Source organism: Protopterus annectens, chromosome 5.part0 (assembly GCF_019279795.1).
Source record: "Protopterus annectens isolate FY-2018-M chromosome 5.part0, PAN1.0, whole genome shotgun sequence".
In the NCBI taxonomy this organism is placed as follows: Eukaryota; Metazoa; Chordata; order Ceratodontiformes; family Protopteridae; genus Protopterus; species Protopterus annectens.
Genome location: NC_056735.1, coordinates 119,392,027 through 119,407,026, shown reverse-complemented (window position 1 = coordinate 119,407,026; position 15,000 = coordinate 119,392,027). Strand labels below are relative to the sequence as shown.

The 15,000-nt window shown below is 38.0% G+C and overlaps 1 protein-coding gene across 1 annotated transcript in view; it reads right to left on the bottom strand.

Annotated features, from left to right (window-relative positions):
• OCA2 (OCA2 melanosomal transmembrane protein) overlaps positions 1 to 15,000 on the bottom strand; it is a 1,553,018-nt gene that overhangs the window by 1,253,910 nt on the left and 284,108 nt on the right. Inside the window, exon 7 of the mRNA XM_044071808.1 lies at positions 6,416 to 6,487. Coding sequence (XP_043927743.1) covers positions 6,416 to 6,487 — 72 coding nt within the window. The remainder of the gene's footprint in view (positions 1 to 6,415; positions 6,488 to 15,000) is intronic.

The following is a 15,000-nucleotide window of genomic DNA, read 5'->3' as shown; positions in this document are numbered from 1 at the left end:
TCTAGACACTCATTTGTGCAAATTATTACTTCTTTTATCCAATTTTTTTTTTTTGCAATTATTATAATGCTATTATTATTACAAGTATTGCAGTTTCAGCAATTGATTTCCCTACTAAGGGAATAAAACCCACAACCTTCTGCACCAAAGGTGACTGTGCTACTTGTTGTACCACTGACACTGCTGATAAAATCTTCAAGGTTACCATCACTTGTCCTTTTTGTAAAACAGTCTTGATCTTGGTAGTAAATTGTAAATACTCTGCTATTTTAGAAGATGAGAACTTTTTCTAACTTTCATACTTTACTTAAAACATGAGATACTTATATACGCAAACAACTAAATTCTGTTAAAGTATATATTTGGCAATAAAGTGAAAACACATTTTGGTATTGCTAGAAGGTGTCATTTGTCCCACCGAATCTCACATTCTGAAAGAAATGTTCTAATTTAGGTATCTGAAAAAGTGGCAGCCATCTTTAAAGTTGTTATAGTTAACGATAAAGCAGCAGAAATTAACCCCAGTATCCTTCTCACTCCACAAAATGATTATTTGATGCAATTTCCAAACACTCTTTTTGCAGATATCCAAGAAGTAGCAAGCAGTCTACTAGCAATGCAAAAGTCACAGGAAGAACCTGACCAAGACAAATATAACTGCTAAAAACAACCCACCATCATGAACAGATTTACAAGTCTTACATTATTATGCAATTGATGAGAGATAATGCAGATTACTAGATGACTATAACAAAATATAGCTGGCCTCTTTCTAACACCTATGTCAACATGATTAAAATGTCCTGTGTTTACTAAACTTCACTTATTTGTAGCTATACCTATAAACTGTCCAGATTTTCACAGAATGCCCAGATTTTTACCTCATAGTTTTGGTTTGTTTCTCGTATAATTTGTATTTTTCTGGCAAATCACTGAAGACTGAAGTAAATAAATAATGACACACAATTAAGTTTCAGATTCCATATCCTTCAGGAAATGCATGCTAAAACATTACCTGTTAGTCCAGCAATTCTCTAAGTCTATATGAACAATATTTAAAATCTACCCCTATTTTTGGGATGTTGTCCCATCATTATTTTTGGCTTTGTCTAGATTTCCTGTGCTATGAGGTTGAAAGGTAATTTTCTGGATATCATTACTGGATATTAAAGCTACTTTCAAGTCATAGGTTCATATGAGGTTACTAAGCTAATGGCACTTAGGCCTTTACAGGCCTAGCCATGTAAAAACCCAGAGCACCCCAGCTGACCATAGTTAGATGGTCATTGTTTGCTGAGCAATGCTATGATCAGCATCAAGTGCCCCTGTCCATGTGGGCCATAGGTACCACACCTGGGGTGAATTTGTGGTTTCCCATCCAATTCTCAAGGTTGCACTTAAATAGGTCATTGAGAAGCTCTGTTTCAATGAAGTAGGAGCTTATTCCAGATGAGTGGCAATCTCTGGGAGATATATCTGTCTCTTGCACAAGTTCTATTAATGCCACAGGCCCGGTTGAGATCCCTGGAGTGAGTGACTCCTATCCTATTTGATTTGTGGATGTGCAGCATTTCTGTTAGGGCAGGGTCAGAGACTGCTCTGTAGGCCAGGCATAGGTTGCATCTCAACATCCTGTATGATACAGAGTGCAGTGATAGGGCTTTCATTCTTTCCATGTAGCACATGTCTTGGAAGCCCTGAATTCTCTTGGTTAGAAACCTCTGTGGTCTCTCCAGCTGAAGCTGTCTGGTGAGGTACATACAAAGGGAGCACTGTACTCAATCAGTGGTCTGATAAGGGCTGAGTACAGTGGAGTAATGATGTCCCCATTCTTGGATGCGATGCCTTGTTTATGAGATGGGCAGCGTAGAAGGCTTTCCTTACTACTGTGGATACCTGGTGATCAAAGTTTAGATTTCAGTCAACCTGTGTTCCCAATTCTCATACCACTGTGTTTAAGCTTACAGGGGCGCTGTCTGTATCATAACTAGCCGGGGCTACTTCTCTGCCAAAGGGGAGAATGAGGCTTTTTTTTGCATTTAGTTTCAGTCCATTGCCCTGGCACCAATCATTTGTCTGTGTCAGTCCCTTCTGTAATTTGTTGATATTGTTGGGGGACTCTATGATCCTTGTGATGTACCACTGGCAACTGGTCTACTGGTGAAGGTGGATTCCCCAACTTAGCAATGCGTATTCTGTCTGTGAGCCAGTTTCCTGCCAATCTAGTGACAAATGGGTTGATACCCAGCTTGGAGAGTTTCTCAATGGCCTGAGTGGGTAATTGTGTGAAATGTCTTGCCTAAATCAGGAGAGGTGGTGTGTACTGCTATACCCTCATCCAGGGCTTTGGTGACATTCTCAAAGAAGTTTACCAGGTTTAATAAGCAAGATCTATCCTTGATGAAACCAAACTGGGTTGGGTCAAGAGTTTGAAGGTTGCCTATGTCCTGGTTGATAAGGTCCATGATGATTTTTTTCCATGGCCTTCCAGATAAGGCTGGTCAGGCTAATGGGTCTATAGTTCCCACTAGGTTTTGTTTTAGATTGTTTAGTATGCAGCCTTGGATGGTATCTGGTCCCATAAAGGCCATATGTTTGGCCTTGGAAAGCACTTGAATGACCTGTTCTTTGAAGGTAGATGGCAGAGAACAGGTATGAAGAATGCAATGGGGTATGGCTAGTGGGGACAGGGAGGGTGAAACTGTCACATATAATCTGAGACCTCTACCATGTCTCTCTTCATATAGTCCAGAGAGGTATGTCTCAAATCATTCACTCCAACATGCACTATGACTGAATCATAATGGTAATTGCTGCTGAGTGACTTGAGCTTCTCCTTCTCCAGCCTGGTAAGAGGGATGTCTGTGTATCTCACTATCGAGTCACCTATGACTAGGAAATTTGGTTTTGAAGTATTTTGCCTTAGGGGCTTGATTGCTGAGACACTGTTATACTTGTTGTTATGTGTACTGTTGCATTCTGTTTGTGTACCCCATGTGAGGGTTGTGCGCTTGGGAGGTCTCTGGTCTTTTGGTAAGCTCTTGGTGAGCACCTCAGCATATGTGGGTTTATGTGTATTGACTTTATGTTGTGTAAGAGAAGTGTGTGAGCGACAACCTTTTGATGTTTTGCTTATTGTTATATGAGAGGACTGATTCAAGTATCATGGTATAGTAACATCTCTCACATACTGTATTTGTTTGTGTTAGAAGCAGGTGGTTGTCAGTATACATAAAGTAATTGCTAGATTGCCTCAGGATGCCCATATCAATCAGGCTGGCTGAAGAAATATTAGGAAACTGACCGTCCATACAGCAGGTAATTCCAGGTTTGTGGAAGGGCAAATGATTAGCTATTACTCTGAGATTAGCAAGGGGACTTAAAAGTATTTAGGATTAGCAATGAAAGTGGGGTGACAAGCCACCCTGGTGGAATCACAAGATCAATTGGCTGTATTACAGGAGGAAGAAAATCATAGCAAAAATTAGGAGGTGCAGCACCGAGCAGGATAAAAGCACTCTCATCAAAATAAACAAACAACTCAGAGGACAAGTAAAGCCTACCAAAGCCAAATTTGATGAAGTTTGGCCTCCCAGGGCAAGGGCAACCACAAAGCATTCCTTAGCTATGTCTCAACCTCAAAAGCAATACACAATTGTGTGCAGAGCTCATTGTAAATGGAACCACCTATACTGAGCCAGAAGATATAGCAAACCTCCTGGCTGATAAATTCAGCTCTAGCTTTACCCCTCTCTTCCCCTCAGCATTCCCTCACGAAATATCATCAAATATAACTCCCCCTACTATCACTAGGGAACAGGTCCTTAATGCTGTTTCTAAGACCAAGAACACTGCATCAATAGGCCAAGACAATATCTTAGGATGCCTTCTAAATAGCATGAAACATGACTTATCAGGGGCTCGGGAATTACTGTTTAACTGTAGCCTCCAAACAGACTTCGTGCCTCATGAATGGAGAAAGGCAACAATCATCCCTCTGCACAAAGGTGGGCCATCTACAGACCCTGGAAACTACATACCCATAAGTCTCACCAGTCTTATATGTAAAGCCATGGAAAGAATTATCATGGAGATGATCAATAGAGATACAGTAAACCTCCAGACACTGGACTCAACCCAGTTTGGTTTCATCAAAGGCAGATCATGCCTACTCATCCTGGTGGATTTCTTTGAGAAGGTCACCAAAGCAATGGATGAGGGCAAAAATCAGTCACACTGCCTACCTTGACTTCACCAAGGCATTTGACATAATACCCCACTTGGGCATTGTTGACAAACTCAGGAAGTTAGGTACAAACCTGTATGTCACCCAGTGGATAGCCAACTGGCTCACAGACAGGACCCAGGAAGTTAGAATTGGGAAGTCCATCTCTACAAAGAGGCCAGTCACAAGTAGAGTCCCTCATGGATCAGTCCTTGGACCACTCCTTTTTGGTATTTACTTCTCAGAAGTCAAGGCCAATGTCAGTGGTCTCTGGTTGACTAGATTTGCAGATGATTGCAAATTAGAAGCTGTCATTGAATCTCACACTGACCCAAATGTTGTCCAGGAGGGGTCAACACAGACAAACTGGTGTCAGAGCCATGGACTAAAACTAAATGCCAATAAATGCATATTAGTATCCTTTGGGAAGTCATCCATCCCTGGTAACTATCATATTGACAACACAACCCCTAGAGTTGGCCCAGTAGTCAGGGAATTAGGGGACACACATAAATAGTAATCTAGCCTTTGATCATCACATGTCTAAAGTGGTGAGGAAATCGTTCTATGTTGCGTAACCTATAAACAAAGTTATGGCATCTAAGTCCAAGGAAGTCATTGTTCCACTGTATTCAGCATTCATCACACCTATCACTGAGTACAATGCCCCCTTTGGTATGTACCTAACTAGGCATATCCAACAATTGGAACTTCCACAGAGTTTCCTCACTAAAAAGAATACAGGGCATAAGTAACATGTCCTGTGCAGGCCACCTCAAGGCCCTATCCCTGTATTCTGTCTCCTACAGGCTTTTGAGGGAAGATCTATGCCTGGCATACAAGGTATTGCCAGACCCCACTCTGATGGATCTTCTGCATATCCACAAAAAAAACAGCACCAGAAATACCTGTTCTAAAGACTTAAACCTTGCCTGTGATATAAATAGGACTTGCAGGAAAGACAGATATGTATTCTAGAGACTACCCTGTCTATGGAACAGGCTCCCCATCCATGTGAAGCAGAGTTTTTCCCTAACCCAACTCAAGTGCAACTTGGACAATTGGATTGGAAACCGGAAATTCATCCCTGGTTTGGCACCTATGTCTCCAATGGACACAGGTAACCTGTAAATGGTTCATCTCCCAGGCCCATGCTTACACTTATCAAGGGTATGAGAACTTGTCTGAAATTTGGGATGCATGGCTAGGCTTAAAAAGCCCCTTGCGGTCATTAGCCTAGTAAACACCTATGAACCTATGACAGTGCTTAGCTAAGCTGCCTGCAGTGCAGCAGTGTGCAACCAAGTTGTCAAAGAATGGCAGTGTGCAACCAAGTTGCCCAAAGGGCAGCAGTGTGCAACCAAGTTGTCAAAGAATGGCAGTGTGCAACCAAGTTGTCCAAAGAGTGGCAGTATGCAACCAAGTTGTCAAAGAATGGCAGTATGCAACCAAGTTGCCCAAAGAACACTAGTGTGCAACCAAGTTGTCCAAAGAGTGGCAATGTGCAACCAAGTTGCCTAAAGAGCAGCAGGAAAGCCTGAGAAGGTTTCACTGAGTGCTGTTCAGGAAAACAAATGGGATTCTAGGCATTTGCATCTATACAAGGCTCTGCTAACCCCCATTGTGTGGTGTACAGCTATGCGCAAACAAGATGCAGAAATAAGAATGAATTTCAACATTTCTAACACAATCTACCTATAGAAAAGCCCCTCACAGAGCCTTTAATCCAGCAATCTCCAACTCAGATGGGTCCTAAGCTACACACTTCTGCCACAGGGGTGCAGGGGGAGCCTCTTAATGTAAGATGGCTGGTTTTAGTGCTCAAGTGATACCAAACAGTCTAGATTCAGCAATTCTAAATCTAGCCTATGCTATTTAAGGCAGGTGAAGCAAAATATATAAAGAGCAGAATAAATCAGTCACAGCAGCAAAAACAGTAAAAATAAAGCTATAGTTCAGTAAAATACAGTACACAAGTGCAAGAAATAGGCTTAAATCCTACTTTCTTGTTGAAGATTTCAGTGGATGCCTTGGATTTTCTTAGATGCACTTCAAATCTCTGGCTAAGAATGCCAAACTCTGAGCAGCTCCGGTAAACTGAACCAGTTCAAGAGATGCTGACATTTATGTTAGTACACCTGACGGTATTTATGCTAGACAACAATGAAGCATCTGTTTAACATAACTTACATCTCCAATTACAGCTAGTGCTGCTAGCGCAGCCAGAGAGCCCAACATTGCTGCCAGAGTTCTGTGAACAATCTGTAAGGAGAAACAATGAAAAAGAATATATTACTCTGATATCCTAACATGTTCACTATATCCTGGTGAAGTAAAGCCAGCTTACCAAAGAAGCTGTCAATGCTACAAATTCTGAGCAAGCTACATTGTCTGACATTCATGTTGTGTTCATACATTTCTGAAAAAAAGGTAAACTTTGCTTACAGCTACTTTATTAAAAGGCCACAATTAAGCATGTCTACCCACAGTAAAAGGACCTCAGACTTGTAAATTTATACATGCTGATTTTTACACACACACACACACACACACACACACACACACACACACACACACACACACACACACACACACATTGATATGTCAATAAAATGCACTTAAGTAAATCTAATTCACTCTATAGTGTTATTATAATACTTCCCTTTTTTAATGTTGTATGGCATTTTTTTGGGGGGGGGACGCATGTTAGCAGAAACATTTACCATTCCTCTGTAGCATGTATACATTAACCTAAAGAAAACAGCTTAAATAACAGTTAAAGCATGAACAGCCTCTGACCACAACTTAACCAGCTATGTAGGTGTGAACAAAATAATATATATTTGTTAAAATTGCAAGGAGACAACTCCTTCTATTGTAACTGTCTTAGTGTCACTCTTGAAATCCGAAAAAAAGTGCCTGATATATTTTTAAACATAAAACAGTTTCAAAATAAACAGCAATAAGTACATAGTCACAAAAGAAACAAATAATAAAGACAAAAGAAGGAAAAGTAAACTTCAATAAAAAAAATTATGTCATACGGAAAGTGAGGCAAATATTAATCATCAGCAGTAGAAAGTGTCACTGCAACCAAAGATATAAGCATAAGCAACAGAAATAACTGAGATGTAATTACAGGGGATATAACAGTGAACGTTACTACCAGCCTGGACAGCTAAGCAACAAAGAAATGTCTAAGGGTAGAAAATGATTCCCAGTCCTGGCTGACTCCAGAACTAATTGCTTCAGAGAGATCATGAGCACTGTACAGACAAATATATATGATTATGACTTGGAATCCTGCAAACACATGAAAAAGTAAGAGTAAACAATCAAATAAAGTAAAAAAAAAATACTTTATGCCATTTCCTCCCCCAAATTATTCTAGCATTTGATAAACATCTATAACTTGGCAATAATGCCACCTCACTGCCTCCTTCTCCTATCTCCACAAAAAGAATCACTGAGCTGATATAAATCTGCTTCAAAACTGCAGTACTAAATATACCCACCCAACATCCAAAACCATTGGCTATAATGTCCCATTTTCCTAGTCATCCCTCATGCCATACACCAGTTTTAACCTCCAGAAGTCAGTGTGAATGCAATCATGCTACTTTTACTGAAGGTCACAGGTCATGAAGCTGCGGAAATGAAAACCTGCAATCAAGATTCCTGAAGCTGGAAGCACAGCCTGCTACCTTCACTATGAAGTGGTTAATTAACAGATGCATTTGTGAAAACAATATACTATTAATATGGAATCAAACCTCTTCACAAACGTGGAACGTTAACTGACCTCAACATCTACCAGTCAAGACCTATATTCAACAGTTTCTCAAAAAGTTAAGTCTTAAATTCCACAACTAATAGTTACCTTAATGATTGTAACACAGTTTCTGCAAAGGGCGATATGTAACCGCAACACTACTAAGTATTAATGATTATATTAGAGAAATATGAAACACAAGAGATTTAGATGCAGCATTATTCCTAGATTTATCTAAGGTGTTTCATTCCATGAGTCACAAAGATCTTTTAAACTGACTCAAAGATATTGCTTCCATCTCAGCACTGTAAAATGGCTTGAAAACTATCTCTGTAATGCAAGTGTAAAGTTAATGGGGAAATGATTTTTGTTGTGGATGTACTTCAGTGAGGATGTTCCACAAGGTATGATACCAAGCACCCTACTTTTAGTCTGTACGTTAATCCCAAACCTGAACATGTTGGTTAAATTAGATTTGTACAATTCGTTATGCTACATTTCTGATAAAAAAACACAATCACAGAAAAACACAACTACAGTCAGGTTTCTCTGTACTTGAAAAATGTCTATGTAATTCTTGAGTTTAGTATCAGGTGAGTGTTACTAAATTGCAAACCACCTGAAGTGACATACAGGGATAATGTCCCACCTACTGCCCAGGTGACCATAGGATGATTATTAGCTAGGTGCTTGATGCATCTGACAGGTGAGGAGGATGGGTATGCCCATCCAGGGAGGCAGAGGGGCAGTAAAGGGCCTTTCAGGGCCACAATCTCTCAAAGAAGGTGGTGTCTGGGGTAGCTGTATGACCACTGAGCTGCTTCAGTGGTAGCAATCATTGCGAGTGGACAGGGAGTGCATCGGCTTCAATTCAGTAACACACGTCTTCTGTCCCCCTTCCCAGGTGAGAGGTTAGGCCTAAAGAAATATGTCCTCATTGCTGGGATGCCAGCAGGGGCAAAAGCCACTGCCGAGGTTGCCTGTATGATGACAGCCTCTGACCATCCTTTTCCCTCACTGGGGATTACTAAGGACAGGGGAATGACTGCACATACTAGATAGAGGGAAGCTTGATGTCCAGAAAGCACAGGGGAAATCACACAAAAAAAGAATAAGCCAGTTGTATTACGCTGCAACTACAAAAACAGTTAAGTCCCTTACACTTGAAATTAAAACCGTAAATATAATACCCCACACTATTAAACTGAAACACTTTGGATGTATCCTAAATGACACACAAGAGAACTAGATATGATATAACATAACGTTAGATAGTCCATACAGAGCCAGACATTTCCTCACGCCACCCACTAAAATGCTCATTATCACCTTTATAAACTATAAATTTTGTTACATGCATGGTGTTTAAAGAAGGTAACTTCTTTGATTTGTTCTATGTGGTAAAGCAAAACAAAATCTCTGAAGATAATATTAAATTAGAGAAAGATGATGCCAGTTTTTGTTTAAAGATTAGTAAAGTTATTGTCTCTGAAATGACGGAATAATGTTGCAGAAGAAAAAAGGTGTGTGAAATAAACTCCACCAGTACTGCGGATATTGGAGCAACTACGGCATAAGCTGGCTGTTGTAAGATGACCACTGTTTGTAGAGCATGATTATTCAGAGGTGACAATGCAATACAAGTTGCATTTTATGGCTGTGATTTCAGAGAGCAAAAAACAAAACTGAAGTTTAAGCTGTCTTTTCCAGAAGTGCTGAAAGTATTCTGCAATTCAAGAAATATAACATCTGATGGCTTGGAGAGGATTATTCAGCAAATTATAAATTACCTGTCCTGTGTGTACATTTGTTCCAATGTGCATAGAACAGTGAGATGAAGAGAATGTGGAATTAATAAAGACAGATAAGTCAGCAAACACAGAGGATCAATGAATCAAAATAATTGACTCAGCTGAGAAGATGCCGTTTTTCATGTTCGTACACCCAAGGTCAAGATGGCTAGATGGGTTAAAAGGAGCTATCTTCATTTATTAAGCAGAACATGAGGAATGATTTATAAAACTTCTGAGAAATATTTGTTGGAAATTGTACTGTTAGATTTGATGAAAATAAGATGTCTTAATTAACCTGGTTGAATTGAAAGGTTTGAATATCCCTGAAAGTTTGCATGAATGTTAAACTATCTATTCTTTCTTATGTCTAAAGTGAAGACTGCAGAATAAGTGAGAAGTTATTATTAATGACTCCAGAAGCACGTAAAATAAATGTATACACAAAATGATTGGAAAGTTATAATGGTGACCTGAACTGTTGTTTCTTGAATTTAGTAATTTGATTATAGCTACAATGTTCAGATAAAGGAATTGGTGAAGTGAACCAGTGCCTTTTAACATTCGTTGGCAACTGTGCTATTATACTCAATGGAAATAAGAATTTTGCCTTAATTCCTAGAAATGAAAGGGTTGAAGATCTCTGGAAAATGTGAGTGCATGTTAAAACATTTTACTATTACTTCACTTAGAATGTAATTACAGGTTAACTAAAGTGAGAAATGTTTACTAACAACTGAGATGAAAATAAAACAAGTGTATATAAATGATAAGAATGGAAAACCACATCCTTTACTAAAGTGTAATCTGGATGAATGGGAAATCACAATTTTACCCCTGGTTTAGCATCCTTGTCCCTTATGGATAGGGGTAACATGTAAATGTCTGCCCAGCTCTGAGTTATTTGTACCTAAAATGCAAGGAGTGAAGTTATGTCTTCAAAAGGCATGACTAGACTTCTGAAGATCCTCATGGATTAATAGCCAAGTACCTCTGAACCTGTGAACCTATACTGTAATTCTTCTCTAAATTGCAGTTTTGTACTTTTTCTTATCTTTTTTCTTTTTTATATTCTGTTCTTCCTTCCCTTTCCATTCATTACACACAGTGTTTATTCTGTTAAGCACTGCTATGATATTATTTTATATTACACTAGTAGCACGTAGCAGTCCGGTTACTTTAAAAGCATCACAACTGCACTGCATGAATGTTTCTCCCTTTTTATCATATTTTTTTTCAGTTGACGGTAAATAGTAACTGCACATCTCTGTATATTTGCTACTGAAATGTAACCAATGGGCAATTAGCTATAATGTTTAATCATAATTTAACCATGCAAGATGAACATCTATATTTGTTTATATGGCATTTGCTGAAACAATAGATGACTGACAAACAACTATATGTGTTTAGTAAGTACTTGGGCAAACCATACATGATGAAACAAATAACTGCATTTCTTTAGCAACTATTTGATAATACCATATATAATGAAACAATCATTTTTTTTGGCATAGAAACCACTTGGTGAAGTTAACCCATGTATTTAAGAAAAAAGTTCTTGCAGCTAATTAGCCAGCTTGCTCAACATGTTGAAAGTGTTCTACCATTTCATTTAGTTATCCAGGGGTTCGTATTAATGATTGTACAATTTTATTTCTTTTAAGTCTCTACGGTTTGTTAATTATGTTATATTAGTAATGCTGTTAAAAGAAGGCAAAGTTACTAAGGAAATAAAAAGGTCATGTTTGGTATAAGTGGAGGAATGGAAATTAGACTTTAATGACTCGTGGAGAAACCGGTCATTGTTTTTAATCATTTATCACTGGGGAGTAATGTAGGTAAAAAAACAATGGTATGAAAAAAATTCATGTCTGCATGTTAGGAATTAATGCAAAATTAGAATTTAAAAGCATATGTTAAAAGTAACCACTGTATTTGTTTTGAAAGAACTTGGGGAAACTCAATCTGTATCTTAAAGAAGGGAGTTGCATTGCTTATGATAATCAGCACATTTTTTCAACTGCTTAAAATGTGTTTGTAATTGCTCACTTGACTAAAATGGCTGAATAGGCAATGAATATTTCAAAAGATTACTCTAGAAATGGTGACGTTTACAGTCCCTTATTTTGTATGATATTGCATAAGATTACTCTAGAAATGGTGACGTTTACAGTCCCTTTTTTTGTATGATATTGCATACACAGTAACAGTTTAAATTTGAACTTTTCATTAAAAGCTGCTTGATGCTAATGTAATGTTTAATAAGTTTGATAGCTTGCCAAATTAACTTGTGAGCATGACAAAAGAAAGCCAGATAAAACAGGGGACCGCACAGTAAGTTACATGGCAAGATGATAAGGTTTGCATCTAAGAATATAAACTTGGCAGGCAAGAACAGATTTAATTTAAAATTATTGAAAAGTGATAAATAATTATCATGGTTCTAGAATAGGAAATAAAAGTAATAAAGAGTAAATAGTCCTAGAGTATGGCACACATTATGCTGAATACACATGTGTATGAGAATAGGTTCATAGGTGTGTGGTAGGCTAATGGCCATAGAGTCTTTACAAGCCTAGCCCATAGAAGTGTCCTCGCATTGAGCCACCCGATGTTAGTTCCCAGTGTCTCTAATAGGTTTGCAGGTGAATAATCACCCCTGCTAAGTCTCAAACCCAGGACCCTGTACACTATAGTCAGTGCAATGCACCACTACACCATTCAAGCTGATAAAAGGAAATAAACACTGTGATGCGACACATCACATTGTAAGTGTAAGTACTACTTATGGTTAAAAGTGCACCTGTTCACTGATAGAGGGCATTTTGGAAAGTAGGCCTGAAATACTGCAGATGACCAATTTGGGATGATAATAAAAGTTTTATGTCAGACGAGAAGTAAGATGAGGATGACTTAATATGTGTTGATTAAAGATCAAATAGTTCTACATAACATTCAAGGTGTCATTTGCAGTGTCATTTGTGCAAAAGGTAGCACATTGGTCTTTGGTGCAGAAGGCAGTGGGTTCTATTCCCACATCAAGTAGATTGATTGCTGACACTGCTATGCAGCATAAGGGGGGGTGTTGCACTCCTGACTGCATCATCCTTCAGATTAGATGTTAAACTAAGGCCACATCTGCTAGAATTGGTGGTAGTTCAGATGGAAGTAAAAGATCCCAAGGCACCTATTGAAAAGAGCAGCGAATGTTCTCTGATGCCCTGGCCAAATTTCCCCTAGTAGTATAAATATCACATCAGGTGTCCTCAGAAAAGAGGCTACCAGCCTAGTGGGATGAACTCAGTCAACAAAAGATAAATAAATATTCCACCCTGCGTATTATTAATTCAGATGTTTCATTCTGAATATCAGGTACAACAAAATGATTACTCTGCATATTAGTTCCTGATTAAAAGTAAATTTGCAGTTACCTAGCTTTCGTTTTATGTAGAGTGATCATAGTTCTCAATTGTGCAAATTTTGCCTCATATTTTTCTTCTGTTTTTCAAAAAAATGTGGTTTTCTAGCAAAGCATTAGCAAATCATTGAAGTGTCAAGTCAGACTATGACAAACATTTGAGTTTCAAGTTTCATACCCTTCAGAAAATTCAGCCTAATTTCAAACCTGTTATTGTATAAACTTTCTAAATTTGTAAGATAAATATTTAAAAATTGTCCCTATTTTTGGGCCTTTGTCCCCCCATTATTTATGTCTTTGTCCAGATTTCTTGCGCTAAGAGGATGAGAGGTATAAGAGTGAAATATGCAAGTCAAGGTTAATAATATATTATGGAAAAGATCAAAAACTGGCTGGAATATTTGAAAAGGAGTATGTGAACTTGTTGCTCCAAGAATAGTTATCACACTTTCGGAACAAGAGGAAAGTTGTTAAAAACTTAAAATTATACCTTACTGTACATATTAAACAGCCGTCACTGTGTGAAGAAAAACTGTAAATATTTTATGTATGTTCTGTTTTAGACTTGTTTCTATGACAACAACAAAGCTGTTTAATATTGTAAAAGATATACAGGTCATATATGGAGCAAACTACCAACTGAAATTACTGGCCTGGACTCAGTTTACAGCTTTAAGAGGAAACTAGCTCAGTTTATTTACAGAACAAGCTAATAGCAGATACTTTAGAGTTAGTTAAACAGCAGTCCCTTGTTCGATAATACACATTGTGAATCTCACCACACTATTAATTAATAACATACATACCTCTCAACCTCTTAGCACAAAAAAATCTGGACAAAGCCAGAAAGAATGGGGGTAAAAAGGTCCAAAAATAGGAACAGATTTTAAATATTATAAACTTAGAAAGTTGCTAGAATAACAGAATTTTCTTAGCATGTATTTTTCTGAAGGATATGAAGTCTGAAATACAAATGTATATCATTATTTACTGACTTCACTCCTCAGATCATCTCAGTGATTTGCCAGAAAAATCACAATTTTTATGATGAACAGACCAAAACATGAGGCAAAAAATTGGACAGTCTGTGAAAATCTGGACAGTTGAGAGGTATGATTCTTAAAGGATGAGTTATGACTCTCTTATGCTACAGTCTATACAATAATAATCAATTACCTTATATCTACTACCGGCATTCAAATCAACTTAATACAAATTTACTTTCTCCACTTGTGATATAGATTGTCTAGATTCACAAAATACCATATAACCTTATTCAGCAGCAATGTTATGTGGACCTTTGAGATTATTATTACATCTTCCTGTTTTTTCACATTTTCCTTCTTCATTCTCTGCCCATTCATTATACACTATATATACACTATATATATATATATATATATATATATATATATATATATATATATATATATATATATATATGGGTCTACTGATCTACATTGAAAATACACTTCTTTGAAATAGAGCAGTAGACCGTACACTTCAGCAAAAGTCCACTTAAATAAAAGTGCACTTTTGATGAAGTCTAGCTCCCCGGGCTACCAAAAAAAAAAAAAACACTAAAACATGTTTTTGCAGGGGGGCAAGCCCCCCTACACCCCCTCCCACACCTCCCCAACTTAAATATACCAACTCCGAGATTGCACTACAGAGAGGAAAAGGGAATATTCCCATTACGCGCTACAGTGTGACTACCGAAGTCAGTGTTCGAAGTTTCACAACTTCGAACAAGTGGACTTGGTGAGGTGGGGTTCGAAGTAGTGAAACACAT